This window comes from Idiotropiscis lumnitzeri, chromosome 21, assembly GCF_059441095.1.
Source record: "Idiotropiscis lumnitzeri isolate Australia: NSW breed Sydney's pygmy pipehorse chromosome 21, RoL_Ilum_1.0, whole genome shotgun sequence".
Lineage (NCBI taxonomy): Eukaryota > Metazoa > Chordata > Actinopteri > Syngnathiformes > Syngnathidae > Idiotropiscis > Idiotropiscis lumnitzeri.
This window is the reverse complement of record NC_142411.1, coordinates 6,533,643-6,548,479: the sequence shown is the minus strand read 5'-3', so window position 1 is coordinate 6,548,479 and position 14,837 is coordinate 6,533,643. Positions and strand designations below refer to the sequence as shown.

Sequence of the window (14,837 nt, the reverse complement as noted above, 5' to 3'; positions counted from 1 at the left end):
ATTTGTTTCTCGAGAATGAAGATGGCTCATGACACATTGAGATCAAGATTTTTATTGTTGCCAAGGGAACGGACAAGAGTAGATCCTATCAGTAAAAATCCCGTAAATGTCACCAATGAATGACGGTCATACAGCAGAGCCTGCGTATTTTCCTCCTAACGCGTTTGCGTGACAACGCCATGGATACTTGTTTGAAGTTCACGGTGATGTCATTAAAAATAGAAGCACGTTGTGTCCTTCAACGACTCAATGTGTCGAATACCTTCTTAAGCAAGCGGGGTTGGAGTAAACACAAAACTGCTGTTAAAAGTCCACAAGAGGCACTTTTAACAACAGTTCCTGTTTGCTGGACTGACTGTCCACATGTTTCTCTAGTCCTCTGTTTTGGCCTCCATCTCCTCTGCGTCGTCATCTCCGTCCACCTCTGCGTTTTCCCTCTCTAGTCGCTCCAGCTGCCGGGCCAGCTCCGTCTCGTCAGTGTCTGTCACCACCTTGGGCTGAAGCGCACGGTTGTTAATCTGAACGCTTGCTTTTGCCAATGAAAGTAGCTCAGTTACTGTATTACTTAATCTTAAAAGGGAATTCGATTACAACTTTATTCGTTATATTCAACAGTTGCGTAACATAAAATTGTGAAGTGCCGCAATCCTTCACTTCAAGCAGTAAACACTAGTTTACCTTTCATATGTGTTATAACATGTTTATTATTATTTAAGGTCGATAGGACACAACACAAATGCCTTGGCTCACCTCCATTTGGATGTTAAACACGCCCCTCTTCTCTTCAATCTTCTCCTTAATGGCCGCCATGGCCTGGTTGAGAACGGAGAGGCCCTCCGTGCGCTCCAGGGTGGTGGTGGTCATCACGTAGCGAGGAGGAGCGATCAGGTTAATCTATTTGGGGGAGGAGAATTGGTCTCTTTCACATTGACATTGCGACAGCGGCACTGACTTACTCATAATGAAAATGAAAGGTAAAAAGGGTCTTTCAACTTTGAAGGCGAGTCGGGTAAAATTAAAATATTTCTGACCACAAAAATATGCTAATTAAGTCAATAAAGGGGTCCTCAATTTTTAGGACGTTTCAAAGTTATATAGGATTTATATTTATGGCCTAGAAGGATTTTCATAATTATGTTCACTCTAATCCTGATTTTGCAAATGCACTGACGTCGGTTAATGAAAGACTCCAGCACGTTCTCATTCGGTGTGACACCGCCGTTGTGGCAACTGAGGACTCCTGGTACTTGTAAATATGTTGTCGCATGTCGTGTGTGTCATTGTTGGTGATAATGATGTCACCTTAATGGGCATGGCCTCTGTAGAGCAGCCCAGTCCCGCCCGCAGCGCTTCCTTCACGGCGTCGATGCCCTCGTAGCCGTAACACGCCACTTCAATGTCTGCCATCAAGACAAGAAGAGGTAAGGGTTCAAGCGATGTTATTAGATTTTTTTTTTTTTTTTTTTTTTTTAAATTGTCACCTGCTCGGATCTTGACGGCCTGCGGAGTGAGTCTCCTGTTGATGTTGTCAATAAGCACGGCCCGCTCTTCTTCCGTCAGGTCCAGGTCACACAGGATAGAAGGATCACTGCACCAACGGAATCAAAATAAGTCGCATTTTGTCATAAACACTCCCGTCTACAATTTGTGTGAGTCGACCGTGGGCAGCACTTACGACACGGCCTGTTTGAAGACGTCGTAGGCACCGTATCCCGGCCGCTTGTACTTCTCGTCAAAGACCCAGGCGGTGCGCTGGTACAAGCTCTCCAGCTGCTCATCTTTGCTGTATTCCAGCACTTCGGCCACATGCCGCAGGATGCTGTATACCTGTGCACGCGCATACACATGTCACGATCTGATGGTTTTTATAATTCAATTTTGTTGGAATGTTTAACTTTGGACTTTCCACTGTTTTGTATTTTGTCTGTGTAGGAATAAACTATAACAAGATACTTGTCAAATGACAATATGACTCACAGTTTTAGATTTGGTGAATTTATCTTCACACTTGATGGCCTCTTCTGGTGAAACTCTTCTTTTCGATAGATCAATGTATCCTAATGGGGAAGCAGCGGAGATACATGGTTGACGCTCTTTCTACGGAACGACAACACCAAGTACGCATGGCCGCCACGCTCACCTTTCTCTTTGTCGACTCGGATGACCACCACGCACTCATTGCGTCCTATGCGGATGAGCTTGTTGATGGAGCGAATACGTCGACGCGACAGCTCGCTGAGGAGGATCATGCCCTCGATGTTGTTGTACTCCAGGAGGCTGACGTAGGCTCCCATCTCAGCGATGGACCTCACGTTCACCATGACCACGTCCTCCACTTCTGGGAAGCGGTGCTGGTAGAATCGACAGCTGAGCCCCGGCATTGCTATTTGGAGAAAAAGAGTCAACAACAATGTATGTGAGTGAACTGCAGTGAACACCCAACTCAAGTAACTTTAATTTAAAGTGCCATTTGTTTCTTACGATCAACAAAATCTCCCATTATAAAAAACGAATGCTAAAACTACAAAAACTACAGTAAAATGAAGCATTTTGGAAAAAAGATCCAAACTTCTAAAAACTAACTGAAATAATAAAAAAAAAGGTCAAAACGAAATATTTTTACATATACACATATTTGTTCATTTTGACCAAATATTTGCCAAGTGTGGCTTTCTAAACTACATACACATTTGAGGCTCTAATTACTTTACATATTGTATCATATTACCAACTACTACCTTCTGGATTAAGATAAAAGACTCCCATACTTGGAGAACACTATTCTTGCATGAATACAAACCATCGTGAGTGAAATCTTTGCCAACAATATTTTCATTCGCACTTTTTGTCGGATACGAGATGATGCAACGGAAAAGCTCGAAACGTCTCGATTTCCCCTATAAACTCAATTTAGACAAACCGATCGGGACATTTAAAGATCTACGATACGGGTAGCATACAGATGGTGTTTTACTACAACACATAACTCAGGTGAAAAAAAATAATAAGAACATTATTAGCTTGGCGCTAGTAACCGGGTCGCCAGCTCACATGCGGCACATGCAAGCGAGCACGGCTATCAGCTAGCATCGCCTCCTTGCCACTAAAACGTCCGCTTTGTCCTTTAAACCTCACCTGTGTCATGTGTTTGCTTGAGAAATGTCTTTAAAGCGATTCACTACGTGCTCGAACTTCCGATTTTGTTCCCCTCGGATTCGTTTTAGTGAATGAGAATTAGCATCTGTTAGCTCGTATTCACGGCTGTGCTAATTTTTCGACCCGGAAAAGATCGTCATTTTTCTTCTCCCGTGCATGCGCACATCAACTCTTTGGTTGTCACGTGACATGAGGTCAGCTGATCCACGACCGGAGAGTCAGACAAGATCATCTCAACCTGTATTTGAAATCGCGCACGAAGATTCTTATATTTGATCGTGGAATACGAAAATCGTCAAATTACATATTCGAGATAATCACCAAAAAGCCGCCAAGATGTCTGGAAAGGAAAGGATCGACGTATTCCCATCCAGAATGTAAGCTTGTTTGATAGCTGCGCTTGCTAACGCTTTAGCATCCAATCTCGAATGACATCGATTTCATTTTTTTGCGTCAATTTTTGTGGACTTAGACATGCTTTACTTGCACATCTCGGGTGGGACAAAATGTGATGCAATTCTGATTAATTTCTGGGTTACTATTTAAAAGAGGAACAGTCGTTGTCATGTGACGTGGGCGCTGTTACTACTTCACTAACGCCTTCTGGAGCAACGATTAGACTGAACTACAGTATTGCATTTTTTAAATGCATACTAATTTTGTATATAATAACTTTAAGATTAAATAAACAGATTAACTCAAAACTGTAGATTTTGGAACTACAAAAAAAACCCCACAATGAATCAAATATGCAGGTATACGTGTCAGTGGTATGCAGTGAAATGACTTGAAAAGCCTACTAGAACAGCTGCACTTTATGTAGGGTTAATCAAAGGCACTTTAAATGCTGGGAACATTGTGCTCACTTCTATTTAACATGAGTTTGAATTTGATCAGTTAATTCGAACAAATATAAGAAGGCGTACACTCTTGAACAACCGTATTATCAAATTTATTTTACTTCCCATCATATTTTAACGCATTATTTTCAGTTGAGTGGTGCAGGTCTTGGTTTCATTTATTTATTTTTATTTACCTCAAACATATTGGCATTTGAACAGGGGTGTGTAGACTTTTTTAAAATTTTTTATCCACTGTGCAACTTGACCCTTACGTAAGTGTGACCTGTCACCATGACGTGTTGCTGCGTTTCACTCGGCAGGGCTCAGACCATCATGAAGGCTCGTATGAAAGGAGCACAGACGGGCCGCAACCTGCTCAAGAAGAAGTCGGACGCTCTCTCCATGCGATTCCGTCAAATCCTTCGCAAGATTATCGAAGTCAGTTGTTGTTGAACCTTGGAAGGCATGGCAAATGTTTTGGAATATATTAGTTAAGCTGTATTTTCTCTTTTCAGACAAAGACCAAGATGGGGGAGGTGATGAGAGAAGCGGCCTTTTCTTTGGCTGAAGCCAAATTTGCAGCCGGTGACTTCAGGTAAGAGAAGTGTTTAAACTGACTGACTGACTGTGTAACTAACACGTGTCTTTGTGTTCACAGCACTACGGTCATTCAGAATGTCAACAAAGCTCAGGTGAAGGTGCGTGCCAAAAAAGACAATGTGGCAGGTGTAACTCTTCCCGTTTTTGAGCATTACCAAGAAGGCGGAGATAGTAAGTCAAATAATATTTGGATTAAATAGGCATAGAAATGAAAAAAAATCCCCATCAAGTGGAGTTTTCACATCCCCGTTTGTGATTGTCAGGCTATGAGCTGACTGGTCTGGCCAGAGGAGGAGAGCAGCTCTCCAGGTTGAAGAGGAACTATGCCAGAGCTGTGGAGCTGCTTGTGGAGTTGGCCTCTCTACAGGTAGCCGGGTTATAATCGTTTGATGCATCACTACAAAAGAGTTTTTCTATTCTTTATTCACATTTTGTCCTCAGACATCTTTTGTCACTCTGGATGAGGCCATAAAGATCACCAACCGCCGCGTGAATGCAATTGAGCACGGTAAAGCTTTAACAATTGTAACATTTGATCCCAAATAGCAAATTCTATTTTCAAGACTAATCTCGATCCCTTTCAGTTATCATCCCTCGGATCGACCGCACCTTGACTTACATCATTACGGAGCTGGACGAGAGGGAACGAGAGGAGTTCTACAGGTCGGTGTTTCTCGTGAGTTTCTCGTTTGATTATTTGTCGACGTCTCACGGCCGCATCTCCTCGGTCGTCCTCTCAGGCTGAAGAAAATCCAGGAGAAGAAGAAGCAGCTGAGAGAGAGGACCGAGAAGGAGATCGCCGCCCGTCTGGCCAAGTTGGGCCCCATCGCAGAGCCCGCCAACATGCTGACGGAGGAGACTGACGAAGACCTGCTCTTTGAGTAAACACCCCGTTGCCTAGGCAACCCTTAAATGTATTTATTCCGTGCCTATCAAGGCAATGTCGAAGTCTTCTCATGAAGATGGTTTGTGTCGTGTGGTATGTTCTTTTGTGTCATACTGGAAAAAAAAAAATCACGTGTCCATACTTGTACAGAACTACAAAGCAGTTAAATGAAAAATCTAAATATACATATAAAGGTTATACTTAAAAGTAAATTGTGATTAATACACGTTTTGTCCCCAGTTTGCATGCTGTAAATCTTAAAAATGGTTGTGCTTAGTCAAGAGTGTGTGAGTGCCGAATGAGTCCTTTGCTGTAACACATTTCAATAGGTCATCCAATAAAAGGTGTACCCAGTATTTGTTGTTTTGGGGCCTCCCCAATGTCAACTCAGCTGAATCCTGGTGGCCATTTTGCACCACAATGTTACATTTTGGTCAGGTATGAAGAAGAGGCTCATTAGTTTGGAGGAGGATTTTGCAGTATAATATACCGTTTAATGATAGCCAGTCATCGTAGACAATATATTTTGTTTGAGGGCTTCCGATAGAACACAAATCAGAAAAAAAATAATACTGATTGTGGTAAGAAGAAAAAAAAAATTTGTGTCTATTCACAAATGGAACTGCAGCCTCTTAAAGCAATGTACCATAATATCATTTTGACGCTCCCATTGTATGCTCGTACAATTTCCGAGTGAAATGTTTACAGTTTCCCTAGAAAATCTGTATTTACAATTATAAATATTACGGTATGTCTATGTTTAATAAGCAGCTAAAGGAGTTGGAGGGGAGGGGGGCAGCACAAAGTGGACACACAGACGACAAATTGTAAGAAACCTGAGTCCATCTTTGAGGAAATGTGCAAATGAAATATGTACCGTCTGTCCTTCAAAAACGTCCACATGCCCGTCCTGAGGAGCTCAGCAGAGCCAGGAGGTGGGCACCCACTGAGGCTCGGTGTCCAGCTTCTCGATGAGCCTGCGCAGTTCAAAGAAAGCCTCGTTTGGCTCCGCGTTCACGATGGTGGCGTCAAAAACGTGGCCGAAGTCCTGCTCCATCTCGCGGGCCTTCTCGGTGACCTCCTTGAGCTCCTCTGGCTGCGCGGCACACCAAAGGTGACTTTTTGTGAAAAACTTGCCTTCACATTTAATAGCAAAGTCAATTCATCTTCATGTCGTCGTGTACCTTAGGTGTTTTTCTCTCAGTGGCCAGCAGGGTGCGCAGTCGTTCTTGAGAAGGAGGAGCGATGAAGATGACGAAGGGCTTGAGGTTGGATGACCTCAGCACCGTCAACGACTGTTGAAAAGGAGTCAGAAAGAATTAGACAAGAAAAAAAAAAAAAAGGGTTTTCTGTTATATGATTATATTCTGTTATTATTTGAATGTATTTTCTAGGAGGCAACATGGCGGACTAGTGACAATGTCTGCCTCAAAATTCTGACGTCTGACGTATCACATTAGTGCCGCTCGTGCCGCAGCAGGACCATAATTACAGAGTAGAAAACCGTCCGATGTAGTGAGACGAGCCCGTGATCGTACCCTGGTGTGCAGGCAGAGCAAGCAGATGCGTCCGGAGTTCACCACATGCCGCACAGAGTCCGTGCTGGTTCCGTACAAGTTCTTCTCATACTCCCCGGACTCGATGAACTTCCCAGCGGACAGGTCGGCCTCGAAGCCTTGCCGACTCACAAAGTGATACTCGCGCCCGTTTCGCTCGTGTATCCTCGAGCTTCTGGTCGTGTCTACATGACCAAAGAGTGACAATGAAATCACAACCCGTTGTGGCCGTTGAAATGAAATTCTGCTAACTTACGCGGGACGGCGACGGCAAACTTGTCCGGTTCTACGGCGAGCAGCCTGCGACGCAGGTCGTCGTGGCCGCTGTTCGTCGGAGCGATCAGAGCGATGGGACGTTTGCGGTTGGCGGGCTGGTGATAGAGAGACATCTCCTCGTAGGTCAGGACGTCGTCGCATTCTGAGGAGAGCGGTGGGAGAGAACGACGAAAATTTTTTTTTTTTTTTATGACGGCACTTTTGACTTTTTTTTCCACTCCATCTTGACAAAGTACGCCAGAGTTTGCCACAACTTGACTGTAATTAAAAAGTGCCCCGGGAGGATTTATGGATTTGAATGAGGCTCATTGTTACTAAGCGTGCATCACATGACATCACAGGGTCCCCCTCCAAATGATTTAGCCCCCCTGCTGGGCACCTGTTGGTGCCTCCACTGATCCCCGTCTGTGAGGAGAAGACTAATCTGAGCCAAACAGAGGCCAGGTCATGTCCGCTCTAGCTCGAGGAGTTTGTGATGCATCTAAGCAGACAATGTTTGCACACTGACGAAAGCTGCTCTGCTTGACAGACAGTGAGAGTAAAGCGCAAAGGGAGGCGTTTTGATTCATGAGTCTTTTTTTGTTGTTGTTGTTCTTACCCGTGTTTTTGCTCAGAGGAGATGTGCTTTTCTTCTTCTGTTTCTTGTTTTTCTTCACATACCAACGTTTCCCTGAAAAAAAAAAAGATTATTTGTGATTGTAAAAATCTTTCCTGCCTTGCCCACGTTTAACCTTCACAGTGCACAGCAACAGGATCTCCTCACCTTGTTGTTCTCGACTCCTGTCCGGTGCCGTTCTCTTCAAGGTCTCTCTCTGTTGCTGGAAGCACTTCCCTGACAAATACAATCACGTGACCGTTTGCTCGATTTCACATTTTGGTGTTGTTAGATTTCGCTCAAGTTGGCCCACTTTCCATTTCCACTGCTTAACCTCCTTTTGTAGCAGGCACAAGCTTGGGTCAAAGAGTAATCTCAAATAATTCTCAAGGTGTTTGATTTAATCTGCTGGACTTGCCAGATGGGTGGGGCTTTCCTCCCGGGATGGCCTGCCACAATAAATTGCTTGTGTTTCCACACCACTAGTTGGACAGCACTACTTAAAATTCTGATGTCAATTAGCATGATTGCCACACCTCACAATGTAAAAATGAAGAGCTTAATAAACCATCCTTATTTATCTACTCCCAACCTGGAACGAGTCCCGCCAGTAACTGGTTTTCTTCATCTCCGTCCCTGTAGGCCTGCCACCAGTTGGGGTCGTCCTGGCTGATGACGTGGAGAATATCCCCTCTCTGGAAAGACAGGCCCAGCTCCCGACATGGCACGAAAGGGTCATCCGAGGGGTCGTAGTCAAAGTAAGCTCGTACGTGCATCTGTGGAACAGGCGGTGGAGTTTTATTTCGCATGCGTGCGTGCAGACGGGCCACACAAGTCCACCATAGAGACTTACCACGGTCTGTCTGTGTGGGGCAGGTTTAATCTGGGAGCTCGGGATGAGGAGGAAGGTCAAAGTGCCGTGCATTTGTTGCTGGTGGACAAGATGAGAAGAGATGAACTTCCGTAAAAATCACATTTACTCACCTGAAGGCGCTTGCTCAAATCTACTCAATTGGACATAAGATTAAATCCACCTGACAAATCTTATTACTTTGTAAATACTGCACTGATATGCTGCGACATATAAACCAGCTTACTGAGCATGTGTTTTAGGCACTAAAGTTGTTTCTCGTTATCGGACATAGTTGTGACCACAAAAAAAAAAAAAAATTGTTAAAAAATTAAAAATAAGAGTTATTTTGAAAAAAAAAACAAAAAAATTACTCTCACTGCATTCTTTAATTTTTATTGTGTATGTCAAATAATTTCATACATGAGCTTTCAATAATTATTTAATTTATATTTTGGTATTACTGTTCAGCCATAAAGAAAGACGATTGAACAGTTGTTTGGGAATTGTACTTTACTTTAAAAATACTCCATCTAGTAAAGAAATAATAATAAAAAAATAAAATTAAATAATAAAAAAAAAAAAAAACTAATAAAAAAAAAACTAAAACTAATCCTAAATCTAATAACTCAACTCAACTAGAAAAAAAAAACTAACTAAAAAGCCTCATTTAAAACTAAATAAAAACTATGGTTCTCACCAATAAGTCGTGAACTTCATTGACGTGCTTCCCGCGAACGGAAACGCCGTTGATCTCCAGGATCTCGTCCCCCTCGTTAAGCAGGCCGCTGCGCTCCGCAGTCCCGCCTTTCACGACACGGCTCACCACCACGCTGTCCATGTCGTTACGCACGGTTGCCCCCTGGAAGCAGACGCATGCACTTCTCATATATTCAAAAGGTACAGAGGATTCCAAATAGAGTAAAACCTTCACATTCAAAAGTCCTTGAGGTGCCGTGCCGGGCTTAAGGTTACACCCTCTTTGTCTTTATCCCGCTGACCTTTGCCTCTTGAGTTAAATATTCAAGAATGTAGCTGGCGTCTCACCAGTGGCGTGTCACGAGTCTTGTGTAGTCGCACCATTTTCACAGTTTCCCCAAAATACTGGATCACGTTATCCTCTGCCATTTCCTGCACAGCCAAGCTGTCATGTGCCTGCATCAGCGCCTGTGCACAGAAAACAGGCGGTCAGGATGCATTTGAACAGTTAGCCAACAAAACATGACAGTTGCTAGCGGTGCAGACTGAAAAACGTGTGTTTACTAAACAGTTAGAAACCGTATAATTGACAAGACGGGGCTCTTGTTCACCCCCGTAGCTAAACTCCAACAAGGTCACCTGACCTGGAGATGAGGATTGGTGAGCAGAGCCCTGAGCTCCAAGCCTTCCCTCTGCTGGCTGGACTGGAGGATCTTCTGCACCTGAACACACACAAACAGTACCACGCAACTAATTTGCGTCATAAATGAACATAACGGCATTTCACACAATGCCTTTAAATCTTTAATGCAATTTTATACCGCGGAGAAAATGTGCTCCATTCCAGTCAATGCAATTTTGTGTTAGGTTAAAGCATTTCCACTCTTTCAGTTACAGGGATCCACATTTGAATTATTTTATTTCATTAAAAAAAAAAAAAAAAAACGGCCCTACAAGTCAATGGTAGTGAATGTGAGTACGAATGCTTGGGATTGGCTTTAATCAAAATGGATGTGGATAAAAGTCAGGGAAATTATTATTTCTAATGTTCCGTGATGTCTTGCGAGCAATCTACTGTGTCCATTACACAAATCGAGCTCACTAACAAGGTGACGCATTTCTCCCGCCGTGATTCTGCTCCCTTCGGCCACACAACAGTAAGCTCCTGTAGTTTCTTTTTCTGGCTTTGCTCCCTGCCGCACGGCGCCGCACCGCGGGCTGCTAAGAGATTAGCTGATCCAATAGGAGCCGTCCAACACGGCCCGCCCACGGCTATGTTAAAACGCTTCGGGATCTGTGCCCGGTGTGTGCTCTCCCGCGCCGGTTTAACCGGGCGCAGGAGGACGACGCGTTGCCATGTCTGAGAGCAAAATAGATCCGCTCAGTCGGGTTGTCTCAAAGCAAAGACGGGAATAGCGGCGGTCCTGCTTGGTGGCCTTTAAATGAACTTGACACACCTCACATGGGCGCCCGTTTCAGCACAATGATTGTGTGCTGACAACTCCCAATCGGAGGGCCTGTTTACCTAAATAGCACCAAAGCGTGTTCCAAAGCATGTCTCGGGTTCTGTGTGGCAGGAAACAAGACAGGCTCAACTGTGCACGGACATAAGTCAATTACTGCTTCTTTGCTTCAGGACCGTCTCACTTGCGTTTGTGCTGACGAGACTTTTGACACACACTCGGGAACACTTCTGCATACCGAACGTAGCGCTTAGCATACCTCGTGGCAGAGCTCTTGCGCTTGCACCGTGAGGGGCGAGGTGGGCGTCACTCGGTTCATCTTTTGGGATACAACGGTGTAGATGCTGTAGGCGCACTTGAAATCGTCCTTCGCCAGCAGCTGGAGCAGAAGCTCCGCATCCTGCTGGCTCTGAGCGTCAGTCACACATTGCTGCACCCACTTGACAGCCTGCAGCAGCTCCTCCAGCTCTGAGACACAAGACACGTGTCGATTTGACTTGATTTTTAATGTCATTCGGCTCTCTTAAATGGTTCATTTTATCTGCAGCAAATTAACTGGGAATGTGATTCATGCCAGAGTGTGATTTAGGATAATCATGTTTCATCCTTGACTTGAGAGTAGAACCGTAGCTCTATTCAAATTACTACTAAAAGAGCACATTAATAACCGCTAATCTCGCAGCCGAATCTGAAATCTTCATCTGACCAACACATTTTGGATCGTTCCAACTTTGCGGGAACAGTTTGGGGAGGGCACTGATTGAAAGCAATGTTCCTCAAGGGGTGCTTGGGTGGATTTAAGTGGAAGAATGTGACTCAAGTCCTTGAAACTCCTCACAGAAATGGTGAGTTGACACAAGTGCTCTTCAGGACAAACGCGTCAACATCTTAAAAAAAAAAAATAAATAAAAATAAAAATCTGGCTGCTATTGCTCGATTTACGGCGGTGACAAAATGTGACCTATTTCATTTGATTATGACTTTATTAGAGAGTTTACATACCCAAAATAAAAATAAAATAAAATAAAAAATAAAATAAAATAAAATAAAATAAAATAAAATAAAATAAAATAAAATAAAATAATTGAGCAAAGCTACAGGAATATGTTAGTTTGATAATATAAAAGGCAAGCCAATGCTAGCTAGCTAGATCGTACGCAACATTGGCGTGATTTATTTTTTTTCTTCTCAGTACAAGCGTGATTTAACTTTCTGTATTTAAACTTAAGTACAGAGTTTGAGTACTTTGGCCACCTGCGAGCAGATGTTCTGACAGTGCTTCCTTGCCTGTTTCCAACTTAAATTTATGGTTCCTTGTCGTCCAAACAACATGCCTGCCCTCTGCTCTGCCTTCTCAATAGTCATTGTTTGGCATTCTTTTGTTCGGCGTTATCTCTCTCAATAGCTCACAACTTCCCATTCTTCGCTGCCGTCTGCATTACTCCATGACGCCCCCTGTAAACTCCTCAGGATATCCAACAACGTCAACTCACCGGCAAGCGGAGCCTGGGAATGTGCATCTTTGGTGGCATTTTCCTTCGCCTCAAAGATGGGATTGTCGACGCCCACTTTTGGGTTCTGCGCCAGTTTCTTGAGCCTCAGCGAAGCGTTGGGGTCGATGTCGTGCTTGCCCCGGCCGTCTTCTTCCCTCCTCTTCCTCAGCTCGTCCTGGTAGTGCTGAATTCTCTCCATCTGGGCGCTGCAGTGCACGGGTTTGACGAGGCAACTCTCGTCTCCGGGGCAGTCCACCGCCCGTTCCCTGTGGCTGGCGGCCTGGGCAGTGCCTTCCTGCACATAACCGTTCATGTGGGACGTGATCATCGCTGACCCCCAGCATACAGCTCAGACCACCGCAGTCCTGTTAAGAGGAACTGGTGCGGAGACCATCAGCAGCGGCCATTTTACTTCAACAGGGGATGTAGACTTGACAGGTGCAAACATTCGTCCTGAAATAGATGCAGAAATAGAGGAGAATAAATACATAAATAAAGAAGCATGTAGATCTGTGCTGCACTACACTGAGAGCTTTTTCTAACACGTTGCCCGCTTATGCACGTAAATAACCTGACCAAATAAATAAATATTCACTTACTGCACTTAGGCTCTCACCTCCTTGCACTAATCTAGACCCTCAAAATCTCTCATCCATGCACCTACATGTCCCCGGCTGGCCCTTTGAGCTGCTTCATTCAAATACATCCATCACTCCTGACATGCACTTTCAAATATAGTCAGATATTTTGATGCGTTTTAATCCTATCCTGCAGGTACGTGCACATAGACAACAAGGTCCATTTTTAATGCTTACGTCCAGTCGCCGTTTATATCATAGACTCCTGGCAGTCCTCCCCCTTTACTCCTGACTTGCTTCAGCTAATCACAATTGGCAGGCCTGGCTAGCACAACCCCCCACCACCACCACCCCAGCCCCAGCTCTTGCTCCAAGCTCTGGAAGCATTTATCTCCGTTTAGACTGGCGGCTGACAAACAGCGGAGACTTCGAGAGGGCCATCTGTCGCCACAGCCTTAATTAATCCTTGGATATCTCAGCAGGCCGAGGTACCTGAACAGGACAGTGATAGAGGCATATACTGTATAGGATAGGATAGGAGGTGAAATAATCAAATATGAGCTGATCGTGTGACCAAGGCATGACAAGAATTTAAAAAAAATCTGATAATAATTTAAGATTAACAATTTATGCGCAGGCATGAAAGCATGACGGTGACTTGTTCTCATTATAAGCATCTATTTAAATACCACACCAAATATAACACCTCATATGCAATCTCTCATTCTGGGACGACTAAATCAGGACATTCCAAATTTGTGAATGAGACCTAAAATGGGACCCGAGTCATTTAAAAAATAAAATAAATCAGGCTTTTGATTATCAAAGCAAATATAGTACAGTATTTCACTGATTGTCAATAAAGGGGTACATTTTCTGTTTTCTATTAGTTTGAAACACTACCAGTACTAAATATTCATTTTCATGTTTGAGACTGGGTCCTGCATGTAGTTCATTCCAATTTGCATTCTCCATACCGAAGGGAAATTTGTTTGTCATGTTACATTGTTATAATAGGAAAAAGTTCTGCACTGTGATTGAGTTTGAGAAAAGTGGCTGAGACGAGGTCAACATAAATATAATTGACGTTTTTAAACATTTACTTAGGTGGTTAAACGATTTTGCACAGGTTTTACCAGGCACTGATACGTTTTGAGGTAGAAATAATGTTACAGTTAGTCGCTATATCTGCTGCTTTGAGAAGAGATTATGTGCAACTATTTAGCGATTAACAAACGCAAAACGTCACTTTGGGCTAAAATGGCTGCTTAAAATGAAATTAGTAAAAAAAAAAAACATTATCGCAGGCCGATTGTGTGATCGTCGTATTTGTTTTCTCTAAAGTTTAAATGCCACCGATTAGCTTCTTATCATGGTGCCGCTAACTCCCAAGTCAACTACGTAGCAATGTCCCGTGAACTCACCCCTGCGGCGTCTGTGAATACGGCTTAAAAAGCCTACTGACGATCTTTTTCTCTTAAATCCACCGGTGCTTCTTTGCAATAACCAGAAAGGGAAAAAGTCACGGTAGAAGGTCAGAACAACAACAATCGTTGTCTCTGTTGGGGTACCGGTGGTCCACGTCCAGCCTGTCGTAGTGAGAGTTGAGTTCAGGGACTCTTGAAGCCATTGAAGACGTGCACGAGGTGTTTTTTTGCGGTCTCCCTTGGCAACACCGAGGCGCCATAGCGGCACCCATCGGCCAGACGCATCTAACGGCGTTAACCTCGGGACTTATCAGATGTTTGTCTCTAAATGATTCACACAAATATATTCGTGATTTCCACATGTGTATGTGTGATTTCTACGCCTTTTTTCAGATTCACATACGCGATTTACTCGT

General features: G+C 43.8%; 3 protein-coding genes across 4 annotated transcripts; 1 reads left to right on the top strand and 2 right to left on the bottom strand.

Annotated features, from left to right (window-relative positions):
* Positions 1 to 36: 36 nt before the first annotated feature.
* eif2s1b (eukaryotic translation initiation factor 2, subunit 1 alpha b) lies at positions 37 to 3,350 on the bottom strand. Of its 2 annotated transcripts, none has more exons than XM_088286790.1 (8): positions 3,136 to 3,350; positions 2,141 to 2,383; positions 1,978 to 2,057; positions 1,676 to 1,827; positions 1,482 to 1,588; positions 1,303 to 1,400; positions 751 to 894; positions 37 to 497 (listed from the first exon to the last, which is right to left on the bottom strand). In XM_088286790.1, exons 2-8 carry the CDS (start codon positions 2,379 to 2,381, stop codon positions 372 to 374), a joined length of 948 nt encoding a protein of 315 aa, XP_088142916.1. In that variant the 5' UTR covers positions 2,382 to 2,383; positions 3,136 to 3,350; the 3' UTR covers positions 37 to 371. The 2 variants fall into 2 exon arrangements, with proteins under 2 accessions (XP_088142916.1, XP_088142917.1); XM_088286791.1 differs by lacking the exon at positions 3,136 to 3,350 and adding an exon at positions 2,801 to 3,121.
* atp6v1d (ATPase H+ transporting V1 subunit D) lies at positions 3,311 to 5,840 on the top strand. The gene is made up of 8 exons (XM_088286792.1): positions 3,311 to 3,533; positions 4,319 to 4,436; positions 4,514 to 4,593; positions 4,657 to 4,769; positions 4,862 to 4,965; positions 5,040 to 5,106; positions 5,183 to 5,261; positions 5,339 to 5,840. Exons 1-8 carry the CDS (start codon positions 3,493 to 3,495, stop codon positions 5,481 to 5,483), a joined length of 747 nt encoding a protein of 248 aa, XP_088142918.1. The 5' UTR covers positions 3,311 to 3,492; the 3' UTR covers positions 5,484 to 5,840.
* A 116-nt stretch (positions 5,841 to 5,956) lies between these two features.
* On the bottom strand, positions 5,957 to 14,657 carry pals1b (protein associated with LIN7 1, MAGUK p55 family member b). Its single transcript, XM_088286789.1, has 14 exons — positions 14,419 to 14,657; positions 12,417 to 12,869; positions 11,183 to 11,391; positions 10,105 to 10,182; positions 9,809 to 9,928; positions 9,462 to 9,623; positions 8,765 to 8,842; positions 8,504 to 8,687; positions 8,080 to 8,148; positions 7,915 to 7,986; positions 7,297 to 7,458; positions 7,023 to 7,225; positions 6,669 to 6,779; positions 5,957 to 6,580 (listed from the first exon to the last, which is right to left on the bottom strand). Exons 2-14 carry the CDS (start codon positions 12,742 to 12,744, stop codon positions 6,404 to 6,406), a joined length of 1,953 nt encoding a protein of 650 aa, XP_088142915.1. The 5' UTR covers positions 12,745 to 12,869; positions 14,419 to 14,657; the 3' UTR covers positions 5,957 to 6,403.
* Positions 14,658 to 14,837: the final 180 nt, after the last annotated feature.

Excerpts from the sequence above, each read along its gene's own strand:
- eif2s1b (XM_088286790.1), bottom strand. The coding sequence starts at position 2,381 with ATGCCGGGGCTCAGCTGTCGATTCTACCAGCACCGCTTCCCAGAAGTG. Across the intron at positions 1,828-1,977 it reads AATTCACCAAATCTAAAACT|GTATACAGCATCCTGCGGCA; the intron begins GTGAGTCATATT and ends GCGCGTGCACAG. Across the intron at positions 895-1,302 it reads CAGAGGCCATGCCCATTAAG|ATTAACCTGATCGCTCCTCC; the intron begins GTGACATCATTA and ends TCCCCCAAATAG.
- atp6v1d (XM_088286792.1), top strand. The coding sequence starts at position 3,493 with ATGTCTGGAAAGGAAAGGATCGACGTATTCCCATCCAGAAT. Across the intron at positions 5,107-5,182 it reads CGTGAATGCAATTGAGCACG|TTATCATCCCTCGGATCGAC; the intron begins GTAAAGCTTTAA and ends GATCCCTTTCAG. Across the intron at positions 5,262-5,338 it reads GAACGAGAGGAGTTCTACAG|GCTGAAGAAAATCCAGGAGA; the intron begins GTCGGTGTTTCT and ends TCGTCCTCTCAG.
- pals1b (XM_088286789.1), bottom strand. The coding sequence starts at position 12,744 with ATGATCACGTCCCACATGAACGGTTATGTGCAGGAAGGCACTGCCCAG. Across the intron at positions 9,929-10,104 it reads TCACCAATCCTCATCTCCAG|GCGCTGATGCAGGCACATGA; the intron begins GTCAGGTGACCT and ends TTCTGTGCACAG. Across the intron at positions 7,987-8,079 it reads CAGGAGTCGAGAACAACAAG|GGAAACGTTGGTATGTGAAG; the intron begins GTGAGGAGATCC and ends TTTTTTTTTCAG.